General features: G+C 37.1%; 1 protein-coding gene across 6 annotated transcripts in view; it reads right to left on the reverse strand.

Annotated features, from left to right (window-relative positions):
• Nucleotides 1–20528, reverse strand: part of NCKAP5 (NCK associated protein 5) — a 916311-nt gene that overhangs the window by 579498 nt on the left and 316285 nt on the right. For all 6 annotated transcript variants that reach the window (XM_046659632.1, XM_046659633.1, XM_046659634.1 and 3 more), the window contains one exon: nucleotides 8544–8617. In XM_046659632.1, coding sequence (XP_046515588.1) covers nucleotides 8544–8617 — 74 coding nt within the window. The remainder of the gene's footprint in view (nucleotides 1–8543; nucleotides 8618–20528) is intronic.

Below are 20528 nucleotides of genomic sequence, written 5' to 3' on the forward strand. Positions count from 1 at the left end.
AAGACCTTAGGGGTACAAGACCTGCCCTCATGAGATAACCAGAAAATGAGTGTGTGAGTGAAAGCCACGTGGTTGGAACTGGAATGGATTGAAGGTAAGGATAGAGCCACTGTTACGTGTTTGGAGTAGTTACGTGTTTGCAGAAGTGTTGTCCTCATTAATTGGGGAGAGAAGGGGAGGGGCAAGAACCAGAGCATCCCTAGGGTCTGAGAGAGAGAGATTTCCTACTAGTAAAATCTGGTTAACATGCTAGTATAGAGTTGAGAGCTGCAGTGGCTTTAACTTTCCCTCTCAGGCAAACTTTTACTGACTTTTTACTGATTTTTACAGACTTTTTTTCTCGTGAAAATCTAGGATTCTCTCCATAGAGAGTATATATACAATACTTAATCAGTGAGTGTTCAGTAGAGCGCAAACACTGAGCAGCAAGTTAGCCAGGTTCCCATAAGCAACCTCACGAGGACTTCTGAGCCATGAAACCAGCCACGGGTTGCCAACCTCAACCAACCCTGCAACAGATGTTTGCACGCTTAGAAGTTTTCTCTGCCCTGAGATACCTAGAGTGTGTCTCTACCCAGTGTATATCTGCTTTACAATTTCATCAACCTATCCCCGATTCTTTGATTTCAGGGCACCTTTCCATCCTCAGCTTGTTGCTGGATTATTTATGAGGTCTAACCTGTAATACAAAGTGCACAATGTGCCATAGTCAAAGGTTCTGTGAGGAAAGAAAGATTGTAGTTTGTGTTTCCTCTTTTCAGAGAAGCTTGGACACCTCTCCCTGGAATTGGAGGGCGGAGGTGGGTGCTAGAACTCCCTCCCATGCCTCTTAATAAACAAGGCTCAAAAAGAATGAGGGACAGTAAGCAAAACATTTACTCCTTTTAACTCCAGGGTTACCCGTATAGAGATGTAGAGTTATATCCTAAGAAAGAAAGAAAAAAAAAACAAAGTATGCTCATGCATTAACAATTTAGTGATTTTTTCTATTAAAATTAAATAGAAGACCATAGTAAATTACCCATTTCATTCTTCCATCCAGGAAAAAAAAAAGGGACTTGTCATCCCCTACTGTGGGTGCACTTCAGCCTCAGCACATGCATTTATGTCAAGTGGGTCATTTGTATTGTTGCCTGCTGGAGTTTTCCTTCTTTCAACTTAGCAGGGAATATTTGTGTTCTTTATTACCCCAAATAAATCTACAAAACGCCTTTTGCTCGAGGCTCTTTATTTTAATTTCAGATAAATAAATCACATTAGGTTCCTGGCTGTCATATTAAGATAAGCATGGATCTAAAAATAACAAATGTGTTTTAAGCCAAACGTCTTCAGATTAAATAGTGGTAAATTTCACTGAGAGACCCCCAAATCCTCTTGACGTTGAAATATTTTTTGGTACTTTGAGAGTGTTTCTTGAAGAACATAAACCTGTATAACTAGAAGTAGAATTATTTTCAAATCATCTATGGACCTACTTGTACAATATTATTCAACTCAATCTTCCCACAGCCGCAATAAATCCATCTTTAACGTGGGGATATTTCCCCAGTTATATTAGAGGGCAATGTTATATCTTTGTAGGTTAATCTAATGCCGCTATCTATACTGTGCTTTATTAACTCTAAAGAGCTCTAGACCTGAATTTCTCATCATCTTATGTACAGTTATACTCAAAAGTCTTAAACGCAGTTCAGATTCAATCTATTCAATAACCAATTCTTCATCTGCCCTCAGCCTACCAGATCTGCTCCAACTCAGGACTCAGATCAAAACACCACCTCCTTGGGGAAACCTTGGGACTTTTAAAGGACAGTCTCCTGAAATATGTGTTACAGATTCCTCCACCCAGCCTCAGTGGAATAGTCTTGATAAATGTATTTGAACTGTTCTTTCAAACAAGATTTGTTGTAAAGAGGATGGGATAAAATCCATAAGGTTTTAAATAGTCTGTTTTATCCATTTATTAGGTTAGGATCTAATATATATTCTCTGCTGGATTAGCACGGCTCTTTAAAGGATGGACAGATTTGATAAGAAACAGGAAATCATGTATATAAAGTTGGTATAGAGTTTCACTGTAGCATTTTTGGTGTCTCCTTGCCCCGGAAGACCTGGGTTCAAACACTAGGCAACCCCCTAAGCAGGTAAACATGTAGACCATATACAGGTCCCCTAAATAAACTATAGTGCAGACCAATCCTAAGGTAAAAGGTCAAATATGAACCTAGGTAATCTTCTGCTTCAGTCAATCCAGATATCCTTCTGGACTTAGTTCTATTAGCCTCTTCTGTCACTAGACAAAAGCCATCTTAAAGACAGGAATGTTACTCCATCAGAGGCTTTAGAGTGAAGACAAGAAGTCTAAAAGTCCCCTTGCTCCTGTGCAGCAGCACCATCAGTCTGTAATAACTATCCTTTGAGATCCAGCTCAGCCTGCAGCCCTCCCCACTACTACCCAGGGATGACATAACTGTTGAAGCATGTGGCAATACCCAATTTCCAGAGCCCTGATTTATTCTCTCTTGTGCTGGGCAGAGGGCATGACTTAGAGGCAAGACTCTTATCTTGGCAGGGGTCTGAGACTGTCTGCATCTCTGAAACAACCCCTGGTGGGTAATTGAGAAGTGACATTGATGGGTTTCCAGGGTGGCCCTTGTGCTTACACTTGCCCCAGAATACAGCCATGATTTAGAAATCCGGCCCAAGGGTTGCGAGGAGAGAAAGATAATGTAAAGCTGGCTAGCCCAGGTCTCCTTTGACCTCAGAAGAGTGAGACAGGGATGCAGAGCTGGGAAACCATGTGCTGTTATTGAGTTGGCATAGCATGAGGTTTTGTTTTCAGAGCTTTTATTGCTATTACGGAGCACTGAGCTCTCTCTTTGTTTGCTACACATTTATCCCCCAGAGATAGCCTCTTTCTCTCTTGAAGGGATTTAAAAAACAAATCACAGTTCTTATTTTATTTGGTGTCCACCATTAAGAATTCATGCAGAGCAATTTTACTTGTTGCCAATTAAGATCTCCCAGTGGAAGTCTATGATTACAGCAAAGGCAACCTGTTTAATACTTGGCATCTCCTTAGTCTGCATAAATTAACCCCATGAGGATAGAGACGTGCTAATTCTTAAGATGCCTGGATAATTTGATTCTAAGATCCAAGATACATAGAAAGTAAATCTCCAAGAGCCTCTGGACTTGACTTTTCTCAGGGTCTATGTGCTTTTGCTTCTTAACTATTTTACAACTACATGACAATTTCTAGATAACACATTAGCAAAAAATTTTCTTTTCCCAGGGATAGAATGATAGCATGTAGCCTCTCAGTAAGCTATTTCAATATCACTCACATTTTACAGAAATTGAGATTAGAGCTGAAATAAACTTTAGGCTCTGGTGCCAATTATCTCTGCCCAAAAATGTATAAATATATCGAAATTATGGGGAACATGAATGAGTATTTGGAATGTAGATCATTTTATGTTAGTGTTCACTCTACTTAGATAAGCAACATTTTTGAATCATGATAAGAATAAAAACAAAGTTTTTGCCCAATTTTTCCCTACGTCTTTCCTTAGAATAAGAATCACATATAAGGCAGGAAGCAAAAGTAGGAGTCTATTTTAAAGAATTTTGGATACACTAAAATCATTTTACTATTTATATCTTTATATATTTATATATGTAAATACATATTTATATTTATCATATTCACTATACTATCCCTATTGGAAAGGATGGACCTTAGGGACTCTTATTCTGATGAGAGATCTATACATGCTTTCAATTAAGTGTTTCATTCCCCTTGGGGACGTAGGAAACCATGATTTCTCTCCCTAGGGAAGCAGGAGTTAAGTGCTTTACTAGGGCAAGCATGGCTTGTAATCAATAGTTCTTTAGATTCTTGGAATTTGGTATCGAGGCTCAGGCTGTCCCCCAGGAAAATGGTGATGAGTTTGGGATTGGCTTTTCTACAAACCTACTTTCCTCTTCACCAACAACCTGGACTCCTCACACTGCTGGCTGGTCTTATACCAAGTCACCCATCTGGTACCAGTTAAGTAAGGGGAGAAAGGAGAAGGGAGGGGTAGAAGCCATGTTTTTGTATATTTGGTTATCAACCTGGATAGATCATTTCCCTAAATATGTTCCTTGGAAGTTTAGTCAGAACAGATGCTGCAAGAATGATAGGGTTTGGGGGTTTTTTTAAGTCAAAATTATGTTTGATATCCTATATTTGATATGTATAAGCACGTTAGTAATATAAATGTCTCTGAGAAGTTCTGTAATTAAAACAATTTTAAAATTTGCTTTTACCTAGTATATTTCAAAGTTGACCTTGAAATACCTTTATTTTTCTTAAAACATCTGTAAGAGTGACCCAGGGTATTTGTGTTTCTTGGAATATGCTTAGGAAAATTCCTGTGTAGATGATTTAGATCACCAGTTCCTAATGGGGAGGAAAGATGGTTCTAATCCTTAGGGAACATTTGGAAAATGTCTGGAGACATTTTTGGTTGTCACAACACAGGGTATGGTACTAGCATGTCACTATGAGAAGCTAGGGATGGTGCTAAACAACTTAGAATGCACAAGACAACCCCACTCCCACCCCCCATCATAAAGAATGGTCTGGCCCCAAATGTCTATAGTACCTTGAGACTGAGAAACCCTAGCTTAGGGATAGCTTGTTCAAATGGGATTTTGATCTGGCATCTTTAAGACTGGCAGTTGGCACTCTGCATTCACCAGATCTTGTCATTTAATTTTGGCCATGCAAACCAACTTGTTCTTTCTTTACTTACAGGCTATTGATAACAATGTCTCCAATTTGAGCTATGAAAATCTCAAATGAACACTCTGACATTATCTTGTTGAGTTACTGGCAAGCTGTTAGGTATTTCTGTTATGTTAGTTATTTCTAACCATATATTCTTGGAAGCTTTCTATGATGTGTGTATTAAATACTATATCATGATTGAGCTGTATAAGTATTTGAGAAAAATAAAATTATATATCTGTACATATTATATAAATGTAATATTACTTTAGACATTGTATGTTTCATATAACCTCAGTGCTCAGTAATCTTTAATAGTAGCCAGATTGACACCTTCTTTTTACAGATAAGGAAACTCTGTCTCAGAGATGCTACCCTACAACCAGTTTGGGCCGGCCAGGCCAAGAGTCCAAGTCTCCAAAACCTCCAGTCCAGTCCTCTTCCCATTTCTATGATGGAAATTAAGCCGCTTCCATTTTTCATACATAATTTAACATATGTGACATGAAAGGGTAATTAACACCATAAATATTCATGAATTCAATTTGTATTTTCCAACTGTTTGTGTTTGTTCTAAACTCTTAATTTGAGGCTGTGAATGGATCAAGAGTTCTATCAAATGTTAGGAGAAAGACATTCTCAGCAGCTGTTTTCTTACAATCTTTCTTGTCAGTCACAGATATTTTTAGCCAAATCAGAAATAGTAACAGATGATATAAAAATCATTAAATGCAAAAGAGCCTTTTTCTCCTAATCTTAACTTTTCACATTGAAACAAATAAACGTACAGAAATTTATAATCACATTTCAACATCAACTAGCAAACAAGTTGTCACTGGGTATGCTGTGTCATCAAGCAGAGAGATGCAGGGCAAATTAAACCCACCCAGGCTTGTACTCAAGTCTTAGACTAGGTTCTAGATTCTGACTCCACCCTCTTCTTCAGATGAATTCACAGAAGTTTTCTTCTGTTGGTGTCAAAAAAGACAGTTGAGCTAAATGACTGCTCATTGCTAGACAGCTAAATTTGAACTCCACAAATTCCTTTGCAATTTGAAAACCCAGAGACAGATTATAGGTCTATTTCGGTAAAATAACTAAATAGGACCCCAAAATAACCAGTTATCTTGAGAGTATGATTACAGCAATATATTTGTGTCACAGCAGATGGTTAAGCTATAAGAAACGACTAAAATCTATTAAAGACAAATAGCCCCCTCCATGAAAATAAGACTTTTAATTCTTGTGTCCAATCTTCTACATTTGTCCAATCTTTTGTCATTAAGCAAGTGGCAATAACAGTATGACATGTGTCTGCCATGCTCTTGATCAATCCTCAAAGACCATGGCCGTAAATTAATGCTAACTACAATTATTGTTGGAAGATCTAAATATTCACAATGCCTTTTCTTATAAGTTGGCTCAAGTATAAATGGAAGGCCATCAGTTAATACCAGCAGCAATGACAAGCAGCCTATTCCATGAAAATTGTAGCAGCTACAAATCAAAGGTATAAAATCAGAAAAAGTTTATATTGAGTTATGGGAACATTTGTTTAACTTCAGACAATCAACTTGAGCTTGTGTACATGACACGTTATTCCCATGATCCTCTGCACATCATAGATTCTACCCTAACTCAAGAAAGCATTTTAAAAATTTAATCATAACCAGAAAGAAATTTCCCACACTGCTCACTGTCACTCATATATCCTTCATCAAAAATAATTTCATTCCAGTTGCAGTTACAATGTCGTAATAACCATTAGAAAGCCTATCACTTTGTCAGTCAAGATTTGTTTGCAAAATATAATCAAGTATAATTTCATGATTTAATAAATAGTATATAAATCTGCTATTATTGGTTTTCATTTTCTTTTCAATACAACCCATTTCCATTTTCTCACTGGTAGTTATTCTGACTATTCAAATGTCATCATTGCTCTTTATTGTTATTCAAATGGAGGTTTTTTTATTAGATTCTTTGACACTATATATAAGGTTTTGCTTATTCACCAGTAATAATTCTATTTCTGAAGGAAAGTGAAAGTGATTACACACAAAATTCTGAGCTCCTACTTTGTTAGGTTAACTCCGTACCTGAAATGAGATTTTAATTTAATCATATTGAAGAAAACCAAAAGGTTTTTATTAGCCAGCTTAAGAAAGCAGGAAAATTTTCTTTTTCACACAGGCTTTTTGGTTCAAAGACCCATGAAACCATTACTCCTCTCCAGCGATGTGTATAAGACAAGCTTACTGACCAAATTAAACTCTAATTTCTTTCATCAGAGGGTATTCATCATTTTGGTGCTATTTTCTCTTGAAATTTAGGGAAAACAAAATATTCTATACAAACAGTTGAAAGAAAATGTTATAATTCAGTTAAACATAAATAGTCTTTTTAGAGATCTATGGAAAAGGTAATTTAAAAGACACATGACCATAAATACATTGTTGTTGGTTTTGTTAATACAATGTACTGGTTCACAAAAGAAAACTAGAACACCACCAGGTTATAGATTTCAAAAACAAATCAAATATTGCATCATTACATAAAATTAACTAGCGTGTCTGTTAGTAGCAAGCAGACAAAAATTATACATTTTTGTTATATCCTACCAGCAGTTTTTCTATGTACAGAAATAGAATATTGTCTATTACTATAAACCACAGATATGTTCTCCTGTAAGAAAACTAGTGTAAGAGCAGAACAAATGAAAATATCAGGCACTTTACCCCAAAACTAGAATTCCTCAGGGAAGACAAAGCTCAAGATTATTAGGATTTGTTAAAAGGATACATGAAGGAGGGCAGCATAGCCTGGTACAGAGACCAATGGTGATGGATTTGGATGAGGTTGGGCAAGAAAGCTACAGGGTAAGCAAATATTTACCTGCCATCTCTGTGTACAGAGAGAGCACTCTCCTCCATGCTTCGAGGAGATAAGAAATAAAGGACTTCAGAGGCTTACTGATCCTTGGGAGACAAAGCTAATTATATTAAACAATTCTGGTGTAATGTGAGGCATCATGTAATTAAGCACTAGCATATTTATTCCAGATAACAAGAGCTATAGGAATTTAGAAAAAGGAATTCAGATTCCATAGCAGCACCTATAAAGAGCTTGACCACGTGGGCCCTAGATAGTATCACACCCCTCTTTACCAGTCTCAATTCCCAAGAGGCTCCAGGGAATGAATAACTCGGGAACAAGACTTCTACCATACTAATAACCTATTTTTCCAATTTTCCTGCACAGATGTTCTCACATATCTTTCCTTACCTAGAATCGGAACCCACCATATAGTACAAAACACTAAATGTGCGAGACCTATACAACAGCATTCTTAAAATATTCTCTAATAGGAAGAGAAGCAGAAATTTAAGCAGAAGTGTTCAACCTTTTAATTATAGAAAAACTTAAGTAATCTTTGAGCAGGCCAGGGTCAGGAAATATGGATTCTAGTTTCTAAAATATAAGTTTGCTGTGTGGCCTTGGACAAATTAATTCCTTGACCTTGACAAGTGTCATGATTTCCATCATCCAGCCAGCTCTGAGCAGGTCCTTGACTCAAGGACTTTTGGCACTGTTGCTTTACTTTAATTAAAGGAATGGAATTCTCTAGGCAGCCTCTGGTGATTTTTGCCCCCAAAGGTGCTTTTGACACCTAGTGGAAGAAGAGACCGTTTGCCAACTCCCTGCTTCCGTGATCATGGTCAAAGCTATAAAGGCTGCTATAAGTTAAAGGCATAAATTAACTCACCTCCAGAGACTTCTGTGTTGCTCCTCGAGTTGAGTTAGCAGGTGCTCTATGTATTTATTGGAGTCCATGTATTCCTGCACATACAAAGACAAGTAAAACCCCATTACTATAGTCACCAGAACTCTAAGACTATCTCTACAAGGAAGATTTTGACAAGATAATCCTTTGGTCCCTCCCAGTTCCAGGAGACAATGCTTCTATGACTTACATGCATAACTATGTAACTAATAACTATTTGGGGATGAATAATATTTTCCCCATATCCTGTGATCATTCTATAAACAAAGAATGGAAGAGAACTGTCACACTACAGAGCCAGCATAAATGTCCTCTTATCCACAGGGAAAAAACCTCAATTTCATAGTCATCTACACTGTGATCTGTCTTCTACTTTATAAAAGTGAGCCAATTTGCTGCTGACCTTAGAAGAATAAGAATAAAGTATACAATACAGGACTTGATTATACCATGCTTATGAGAATCACTTCCTAGCAAAAACACTATTTTTGAACAATATGGAATGCTTTACATATTCACTGGTCATATTGTTTACTCTGGTGAAGCACATGTCCATCTTCCTTCATCTCTTTATACAAAAACCATAATATAATTTGTTTGTGTGTTTTTCTCTCTTAGGAAAAGAATCTGGCTTCTAAGAAGTCTTGAAGGCAAGGTATATTGTGGTTTTTAGAAGTGTGCTTGTAAATTTTTGTAAATCAAACCATATTTTCAAGAAACATTTCTGAAAAATGAAGAATTCTTTTGTTACATAAGAATTATTTCTAGAAGTCCATAGGTTATTAAATATGATTTACTTTTTATTTTTTTATTTTTGTTTTATTTTTTGTAAAGATTGGTACCTGAGCTAACAACTGTGGACAATCTTCTTTTTTTTTTTCCCCCCTTCTGTTTTATCTCCCCAAATCCCCCCTGGTACATAGTTGTATATTCTTAGTTGCAGGTCCTTCTAGTTGTGGCATATGGGACGCCGCCTCAACATGGCCTGATGAGTGGTGCCATGTCCATGTCCAGGATCCAAACCAGTGAAACCCTGGGCCGCTGCAGTTGAGCACGCAAACTTAACAACTCGGCCATGGGGCCAGCCCCTAAATATGATTTAAAATTTGTGATTTCTGAAGATGAGCTTCATATGCAATAGTTTCAATTGCAAAATACAATGTGTAAAATTTTTGATGACTTGTTTCATCCTTAACTTGATATTTCTTTTCCTTTCTGTTTAAAGATCTAGCCTGCAGTCCCTTGTGTCTACATTACAGCTGCCTCAGATGGAATAAGGTGCAATGATTTCAGTGTTAAGGCATCCATTAAAGTTACTGTTTCATTTCTTATGGATTTGAGATAAACTGAGAATGTTGATTAATATCGATACTTTTCTTTCTGAAATACAGATGTTGATCAAATCTTATACATAATCTATTGCTCCTGTAGGAATATTCATTCTAATGATGGTGGGGGGGGGGGAGGTGCCGGCAAGTAGAAGAAACTGTACAAGTTGACCTGGTATAAGGGAAAGAGCCTGTCGTGAGTTTCTGGACCTGGATCTACCCATGGAACCTCAGAGAAGCCTTTTTACCTTTCCACAGTATTTTAGTTAGACGAGAGAATGTACCAAATCCTTATTCTATAACATTATAATTTTGTTGCAGATAATTAGCTAAAGAGTTTTATTCTTATCAAATAAAGTTTATTTTCAGATTAGTTATTTAAAGAAGACCATTGGGCACATTGAAATCTATTACTGCAGGAAGTTGTAAGTTTTTGGTTATGGCATCAAGTATTCTGATCGAGGTTAAAACATGATTTAGAACACTCCAAGTTATCAAAGACATTAGTTTTCAAATACATCCCATCAAAAAAAATTTTAAAGACACTGTTCCCAATTAGAAACAAATGTATAAATCTCAGAGTCATTCATCCTTTCTTTATTCAGCTGTGTTTTCAACACTTATTATAAACCAAGTGGTCTTCTAAGTTTGGTTGATATAGTTATAACCAAGAGGGAGAAAATTCCTGCCCTCAGAGAGCTTACAATCTGTAGAGGGAGACAAAACAAATAAATAAGTGAACACATTGATTTCCGACTGGTTACATACTATCAATATGAAGGAAACAAACAGGCGATAATAGACTTTAAATTATATTTGAGCTAAGACCTGGAAGAGAAGGAGGTGGCAAACATACAGCAAAAAGGGGGAAGAGGGAGAGAAGAGAGCAGGCAAAGGAAACAGTATTTGCCAAGGCCCCAAAATGTGGAGCTGAAGGAATAGAGTGGAAGCCAGTGGGGTTGGGAGTAGAGACTGGGGTGTGGAGTCTAAAATGAAGGTGTAGAGGCAGGCAGGGGCTCAATCATGTGTAAGCTCTGGAAAAAGTTTGGATTAAAACCAATGGCTTTGTTATTTTGCTCATTGTGATTAGCTCAAGTGAGAGGTTAAAGCTGAAAAATGTACAGGTTAGAAATATGACCTTTGTATCAAAGAGATTTATGTTCAAACCCTGGTGTTGGTACTTACTAGATATGCTCCCTTAGGCAAGTTGTTTAATCTGCCTAAACGTTGTTTTCTTCATCTTCATCAGGAAGATAAATAATAATTTACAGAGGTGGTGTAAGGATTATATCAGATAGTTTGTTTCAATAAGCACATGCCACAATGTCTACCAAGCAGTGAGTGTGACTTTTTCATGTCACACACCTCTGTTCAAAGGCAAGTCACTTTACAAGGTATCCTTTTCCTTTTCTTACCCAGCTTCAAGATTTTAAAGCATATGCTTCTTCAAATATAATTGCTGAATATTAGAATAGGTACCTAGGCAGAGATTAATAATACAGATTTTAAACCATTAAATGTATGTATTGCTGGGTCATGGTTTAAAAGCTGTTTCAAATAACAGTACTGGCTGCTTCCATTTAAAGGCACTTCACTCAATTTTCCATAAAAATAATTATGATGACAAGTCTTAAACCATGTAACAATGGGAAACTAGGAATATGGATTCTCCATCCTTCTTTTCAGCTTTATTTTTCTCCGTAGCATGCTTACTTCTAACATCCAATTTATTTTATTTGGGTATTGTCTATACCCCAACCCCTCCCCACTCCACCCCCCTGGCTGCACACACACATATACACTCTGTCTCTCCAACCACAACTGAAACGGATTAAAAAAAAAAAGTGAGATAGAGATAATTCTTACATGTGCCTTTTGTTAAATAAAATCATTTCTACCTGCTTAAAAGAACTTAGGCAGTGCCTTCATACATTTACCATTTCTGGCTCCTGAACTGAAGAGATTAGTTAACTAATGAGAAATGCCTACCGTTCTGTAACAATAAAATGAGATTATTCTACTGGGGACCACCTTTATCTATTTGGAGATTAACTCCAAGGAAGTAACACAGGGTGATGGCAGTGGAACTGGCAGTGGTATTCAGTGGAACCACAGTCACAGCAAGCACATCGTTGTAGCTACTGTGCCTATAGTAAGAGGTTGGGTATTGAGCACATGCTAGACGTTATCCAGAGACTCCAATACTCCAAAGTATGAAAGGCACAGGCAGAAACAAAGGGTACAGCAAGACTCCACCTCAGTGTAACATAGCTCCCCAAAACACTTGAAAGACACTGGATATTGGCAGAGCTTGGAGAAAAGATTTCTACAAAGGCACACAGACTGAAAGTGGAATCTACACTGTGTTGATGACCCCAGGGTCTAGATGGATCAATTCAGAATGAACAAGTTGACAACATAGAACATAGAACCGACGAAGAATTACTGGAGTACAAGACAAAGAACATTACCCTCACTCTCAGGAGAGGCTGTCACTCTGAAAGTGATTGACAAGAAAAACATGAAAGCATTTTAGAAAGAATCTTAACATGTTCAGTAGTATCCAGAAAGACATGGTGTCTCTGAAACCTGCAGAAAGCTTAAAAAAAAAAAAAAAAGATGCTGAGATAAAAAGACAGAATGAGCTGAAAAGATAATAAAAACGAAATAAAAGAAGGAGCTAGGTTACCTAAGAATTTCAAGGAAACATAAACTGTAGTAGCAGAATTGAAATCTGTTGATCCCTACACTGTGATTTTTATTATGGGGTGATGCTCCCCACCATGAAATGGTGCTTCAGAAAAGAACAGGCAATGGATTTTGGTGTATTGGCACTGAACTGCTCACATAGTGAGATGTATTTCTCAGTATCTCATCTAGAAACAAATCGAATACCTCAACCCAGCCCAGGTACTGAAATACTCATTAACTCTTCTGCTACTTCCATGGCATGATTCAGTTACTGTATATATAATTCAGTTCATGAGACAAACTGATGTAACCTAGAAGGAAAACATACACCCATAACCCATTGTCCTTGTGTCAGTGTTGACTGTCTGTAACACATTACCTATAAAAACTGTCAGTTTCCTAAGCGTTACTTTGCCCAGCACGTACTTCCCATGCCACTCAGCACAAAGACTTTATTCAAAGTATAGTTATTAACTTGATGAACATCCTCTTCTATTTGTTTTCCTTATGACAAACCCACATTAGATATAACAGAATCGAGGATGAAAGCACATACACAGTCCTGTGGAGGACCAACGTAATAATCTAAGTAAATAAGGGATAAAGATGAACATGAATCAAGACATGATGGATATTAGGTCAGAAAATGTAGGTTTGTCTAAAAATTATAGCTTTAACTGTTTGACAAAATTTGGAAGATAAACAATGATCAAAGGGAAAATTAAAGAAACATTTCAGAAAAGAACAGAGAAAAAGACCTGATTGTGGACATCAAAGCCCTCATCAAATTTGAGGTAGACTTTGTGGAAAACTCCACACATCCACCGCATAAAAGCTGAATAGAAATAGTGGGGAGAAAAAACAGCAAGCTGACAAACAGACTAACGGGCTTCCCAACAAGGAGTTAGAAAACGCTGGCTCCATAGCTACTGGCCACCCCAGATGTTCACTGAAATGAGATACATAGACAGACCTTTGAGTCTTAATCCATAAAAAAACCCAATTGAGTAGCTGCTGTACAACAAAGCAACAGAAAGACATTCTCAGGTATTCATGAATTCAGAAAATAAAGCACTTACATTAATTAAAAGCAAATATATATGTGTGTCTTAAACTTACTTAAAGGGGTGTGTGTATATATAGACACACATGCACACATATACACATATACACAAATACCCAAGAGATAGATAAAACATATATATCAGATAAGTGTATGTATATACGTATGTGTGTGCATGTGTGTATACACACATTCTATACTTGCGTGATGAATAAAAAATATGGAATTCACAAAATAAAAAGATTCAGAAGAATTTAAAGATATTTTTATGTCTAAAAATGTAAATATGATTATAAAATTAAACATAAAAGTCCCAGAAGGAAGACGTAGAGTGTACATTATGTATCTTTGTGGTGGACATTATATATCTTTGTGGCGGCCAGAGGGAGGAGAATGAGAAAGAGGGAAGCAGGAGGATGCAAAAATCCCTTTGTACATAGGGACAAAATTATTGTTCTATACTTGACTTGATAATCTGAACAGCTAGTACAAGGGTATGTTTTGCCTACATATTTACCAGTTGGGGAAAGCAATTTGGGATTATGTCATGAAAATTAAAACATCCACGCACTTTTGATCCAGAACCTCCCTGTCTAGGAATTATCCTGAGTAATAATCAAATTAAAACAAGTGATGTTCAAAATATTATTTATGACAAGATAGAAAAAATGAATGTATCTTAGCTTCCAAAAATACAGGAAGGATTAAAATAAAGCACGCTGTGTCCATTTGAAGAATTATACAATTCCTTAAATTTGTAAAGAATATATAATGAAATGGAAAACAGTACAATGTTAGGTGAAAGTAGTAAAACCACAATCCATTTATCAAATTTTGAAAATACATTTAAAAGATTAAAAGAGAAAAAAGCAAATAGGATATGGTAATGTTATGGGTTAATTTAACTTCTTCTGTATACTTTTCTCTTTCTAGTTTTACAGTATTATATACTCACTATACAAATTTAAAAAGTGATGATTATTTAGAAAAATACAGCATCACAATTTATAATTATAATTTGTAATTAAATTTTAGAAAGCTAGATCTAAAATACCAAAATGAAACAATCTCCTTTATATTATTCTAAAGCTAAGCTGTTATTTGAAACAATGAGGCCACCCCCTTCACCCTTTTTTTTCTTTTTTTTAAACTTGTCCTTGTTAGTGTTCTGATAAAAGCATTTCGCCCAAATTAGGATTGGGGAGGAACACCAAGTTACACCAAGACATATTTGTATAATATATTTTTAAAATTTTACATAGGTACAGCATTAAAAAGACATCTGTTCCTTGGCTAAAACTTATGCAAATTAGAATCATTTTGGAGATATATCTCAGGAAATTTGCCTTTCACTTCTTTAATGCACATGTTTCAGGGAAATTAGTATGAACATTTAATACGATTAAAGGTTTATAGATCTACTGAACATTGCATATCTGTGTAGCATAAGCCCATTTAATGTGAACTTCTTATTGTCTGATCTAGACCAGTTCTGAGCAAGGCCCATTATAAATGAATTTTAATGATGTAAAGATCTGATCATTCGTTTTAAGTGGAATTGAAAATATAATACTAAATCAAAGCTTGCAGAGATCCAAAATCCTTCCGAATAATCTTCACGTTATAATTGGTGTAATTTACAGCCGAGCTTGTGAAATCCTGTCAGCACTTTCATCACAACTAACATCGGATTCCCCATTCACCTTTGGGCAAAGCAGCATGGACCAGGAGGCCAGCATTCAAATCAACAGAACTATCATTACTTACAAGAATTTCCACAGTTAGGAAATGACTAACAACTGCAACAAGTGATGCTGCCTTCAAAAATTATTTTGTCACCTAAATGAAAAGGTACTCCTGCATGGTAAATGTAAAAAACTAAAACATACCCAGTTTGGGAATTACTCAGCAAGGTAATAGATAGAAAGGCCTCTCATACTTGACTGATATCTGTGCCAACATGAATTCTTCCAGTGAGATATTTTTAAGCGTTAAACACAGCAAACAAATCAATTCAGGAATACTAGCTTTAAGAGATTAATGTCAGTGCCATTATCTCACCATCAGCCATCTCTAATTCTTTCCCATTCACTCTTTAAGTGACTGAACCTTGCTTCCACTGCAAACTCTTCAGTGGAACTGCTCCAGTAGAGCCACTAATGACCTCCACAGGTCGAATTTCAGGATGTTGCTTGTTCCTAATCTCACGACCGGTTCCTACAGCACTTGGCATTTTAAATCATACTCTCTCCCTCCCTGGTCTTCTGTGAACGTGTGAGATATACAATCAAGAGTGAAGTTCTATCCCAGGCCCTCTTTCTCCTTCTACTGGAAAATCCAGTACACTATAGAGCTTCAACAATCACCAAAAATCTGAAGACTCCCAAATATTTACCTCCATGCTAGATCACTCCCTCGAGGTCCAATCCTGTGTATCTGGCTATTTACCCAACAGATCCCTTTGGCTGTACCACAACTCTTCAAATGTGTCTTACTTCATCTTTGTATCCTCCAATACCTCACAGAAAACTTGGAAGTACTCAACACAGAGTACTCAACAAAGGTGGTTAAATCAATGGAGTAAATCAATTAATTAGCTAGATGTAGTCAATCTAATAACAAGAGAATCTGTAATTATAAGGCTATTATTCTGGTCTTCCAGAAATGCTTTTTAATTGAAAAGGTTATAATGGTCGTATTATCACTACTCAGTTTTCCAAAATTACTGTATACTCGTTTTTATTCTATTCAAACCAGAAATGGCATCTCAAAGATAACCTATTGACAATTTTGCAAAATCAGTGTGTTCTTCTGATCTCATAATCCCGAGGAAGATTTAGGTACATTCTTGTCTGTGTCATGTAAGTCACATGGGCTGTCAAAGTTAACATCATGCAAAAAGTCATAAGCAAGTTTGCTATCAAATGGAGGGACAGCATGGTGAATAGCAAACCCAACAGAGTGGAAACATCTCTTTAATCTCTGTCATGTATGAAAATTTGTATCAATTAACAGCGACAGAATATAGAGATATAGCAACCATGGCCATTGAAAAGCTTTCTTGTGTGCCATTTGGTATCAAGCAATGCAATCAATGCCAATCAAACTATGAGTACTGCTTAGCAGAACTTTATAGTACAATACATTTCAATTTGTTGGAGTCTACTAAACTGTCCTCCACAATTTTGTCTTATTTCTTTTAAGAACAGCTCCCACTCCTCCTCAGTGTAGACACATGGCTCCTGAGCTAGAGATTCTATTTCCCAGCAAGCTGGGTGTGAACCTGTGACTGAATTCAAGCCAATGAGATGTGAGCAGAAATGGTACATGTAATATCCAAGGATCCTCCAACCCAAAGACAAGCTATTTGCCTATTATACACACTTCCCCTAGCTGGGAATGGTAAATAGCCTTGGGCCCAGAGACAGAAGGTACATGTTGAGGACGGCAAAACTGATTCACCTTAAAGCAGCTGTCCAGCCACCCTAATCCTTCCTTTCAGCCTCTTACATGAAAAAGAAATAAGTTTCTATCTTATTTAAAACACTGCATTTTGGGCTTTTTTTATTACAGCAGCTTAGTCTATACTGTAAGTAATACAATAAATATTAGTCAATTCCTTAGAAATTAACATGGCAAACAGACAAAGTGAAATACTAAGCAGCCAACTTGTCTCTATACTACTTGATTGGTATAGTTTGTAGTCGTTATAGTTTTCTAAAGCACTTTGGCATCCATTCTCATGTGATCCTCACATCTTTGAGTCATTGTCACCATTTCAATTTAGAAAACTAAAGCTTAGGTTATGGTTAAATGATTTGCTTGGGGTGAAACAAGGACAGACTTCAGACAATTGTTCAGTCTAGCACATTTTCCACTGCCCCAGGCCAAATTGAGGCAGAGAAACTAACTGCCTTCAAAGTAGATTTTACGTTGGTAACATGGAGACCGGAGGCAGAATGACTCCCCAACCCTCTCACTTAGGGAGCTGTGGCTATATGCAAAGCCATAAAACTGTTAGGGATAAACTTCTAAATTCATGCTAACCGTGTGATCTGTATAAGTTTGGCTTTGGTTTTGCTTTAATTCCCCTGGCCCGGCTCAACAAGGCCAAGGGCAGAAATTAAATTGTAGTCTCATACTCACCACATTATTCTCATATATGGAGTGAATCCAACTTAGCACCCTTTAATTTTTTGTCAAATTTGACAAAGATGCTATTACTGGTACCTAGATATTCTTTGAGGAAAAGACATAACAGTTATACTTGGTTTTAAGTGAAAAAGAAGTGATTATTGTGTTTCTAAGCTGCCCATACTATTTTCTTACTTACTGCTTTTATAACAGTTTGGGAGATAAGTATATATCGGTCAAATGAAGGAATTCATTTAGGTGGAAAAAATAACCTGACTTGTAAGTTTAGCGTTTTTTTTCTTGACGTGGAAATGAAAAATAATTCAATCTATCCTAAAGTTCTGCAAGTCAGTAACATATCATTTGTCAGCATGGCAGTAGAGTCTATATATATATATATATATATTAACCAAAAAAAATCAATCACTATAAAAATATAAATGACATGGTTAGCAGAGTCCTCATTTCAACCTTGATTCTTGCTTTGATGGAGATACTGACAGAGTCTTATATAAGAGGAAAGCCTCGATTAGGTAACCAGCTACTTTAAGTAGGAGACTTTGGCCACAGAAAGTTCAATGACTATTCTAAATCCCAGTATCACATCAAAACACAGCAGGAATTGACTGATGGCTCCATGCGTCAATATGCTGTACTTTTCACATGTTTGCTTCTCCTCAAATATTAGATCACAGAATGTGATTTTACTCACTAAAGTGTATCATGGCCCCCTGAGCCTACTATTATCAATGACCTTTAAAATCTGGCCAGTTTTCTTCTAATTTTATCTCCTATTACTCCCCCAAAGCCGTCCTGGGACTCTGGTGAAGTCAGACTCCTTGCTTTTCCTATAAAGGCCAAGATATAAACTCTTTGCAATCCCACCCCCTAGCATAGGACTTGCAAATAATAGGTGCCATAAGCCAAGAGGGAAAAATGTTAGCCATGGTTAAAGCCATAAGGCATTTAAAGAGACTAGTGCTCTTGAACGGGGTGAAGCTTCGCCTGGGGAGAATAATGCATTTGTTTACTCATAGTAATGGTTCTCAGTGGTTCATCTGAATCACTTGGAGGGCAGGTTAAACCAGATTGTTGTGCCCCAACCCCAAAGTTTCTGATTCAGTGGGTGTGGGATGGAGAATTTGTGTTTCTAACAAGCTGCCAGGCGATTCTGATGCTGCTGGTCTGGAGACCCTCTGAGAATCCCTGGCTTATGGTAACATGGATTAGTTTATTTTTTAGCCTTATTACCATTGACTGTCCTCTTAAAGAAATTAGTAAGACCAGTGTCAAAAACACCAAATTCAATTATTCAACAAATATTTGAACATCAGTTCAGGCACTCTTCTAGGTTAGGGAATCCAGCCATGAACAACAGAGACAAAAGCGTCTGCTTTCAGGAAGGTTACATTTGTGGAGGAGACAAAGTAAGTGAAAGTGTTATCTGGAAAATTTAAAGAGAGGAGGAAAGAAAGATATGAAGTTGAGAGATGGGGTTAATATAGACTGGTGGAGGAAAAGACAACATTTGAGCAAAGACCTAAAGGAAATGAGGGAAGTAACCCAGGTGACTATCTTGGGAGGCTCATCAGAGGCAGCAAGAAGAACAAGTACAAAGACTTTGAGGCAGGAGTGCTGGCAAGTTCCAGCAACAGCACTGAGGCCAGTGTGGCCTGAGTGCAGAGATGGAGTGTGGCAAAGAGACACAGCAAAAGGGGGTCTCACAGTCCTTGTAAGGACTTTGTCTTTTGCTCTCAATGAGGTAAGGAGCTCTCAGTCTCAGTAGGATTTGATTTGAGAAGTGAAATAATCTCACTTGAGTTTGAAAATGATCCCTCTGGCTACTGTTAACTGCAAGAGTGGGGGCACAAGCAGCAGAGAGACCAGGTGGAAGCCTCCAAAAGGAGATGAGAGTCACTTAGAAGAGGGATGTCACAGGGAGAATCATCAGTTATTGAATTCAAGGTATATTTTGAAGATGGAGGTGACAACTTACTGATGGATTGAATGTGAGAAATGAATCAAATATAATAATTAGATATTTAGATAATGTGACATTTACTGACAGAAGGCAGACTACAGAAAGAGCATATTTGTGCAAGAAATGTTGAATAAATTGTTCTCCTTCAGGCAGTTAAGTTTGAAATGCCAATTGCACATGGGAGAGGAAATGTTGACCAGGACACTCATCTTCAGGGGAGATATCTGGGAGACAGGAATTTGGGATTCCATAGTGTGTAAGGATAGTACTTGGAGCCATGAGACTAAAGTGAGATCACCTGAGGATGGAAGGCTACTGAGGAGAAAAGTCTCCCGGAATTGGAGGTTGAGAGAAGAATAATCCAGTAAATGGCAAGGACAGTGTTAGAGGAACAACAGAGACTAACATTCCAAAAGAAAGTGTTTCAAGAAGGGAATGCCAAATACAATTAAGGGTCAAGTAAGAAAGGCACCCAAATTAACTACTCTACTTGCTAATATGGAGCCCCTTGGTAACCTGACAAGAGCAGTTTTAGTGGGCAAGCCTTTCCAAAGTCCTCACTGGGGAGACTAAAGAGAAAATCTGATACCAGGGGTGGAGAGAAAGAGTATGAACAAAGCTTTTCAGAAAATATCATGTGGCTCGTAAAGTTCAGTGCTCCTGAGTGGCTATGGAACTACTTGGGAAAATGGCAGATTCTAGGTCCCAGCCTAGCGATTTAGGTTCTGTAAGTCTGGGATTCAGGTGTGGCCAGTAGATCTAATTTTAAC

This window comes from Equus quagga, chromosome 4, assembly GCF_021613505.1.
Source record: "Equus quagga isolate Etosha38 chromosome 4, UCLA_HA_Equagga_1.0, whole genome shotgun sequence".
Classification (NCBI taxonomy): domain Eukaryota; kingdom Metazoa; phylum Chordata; class Mammalia; order Perissodactyla; family Equidae; genus Equus; species Equus quagga.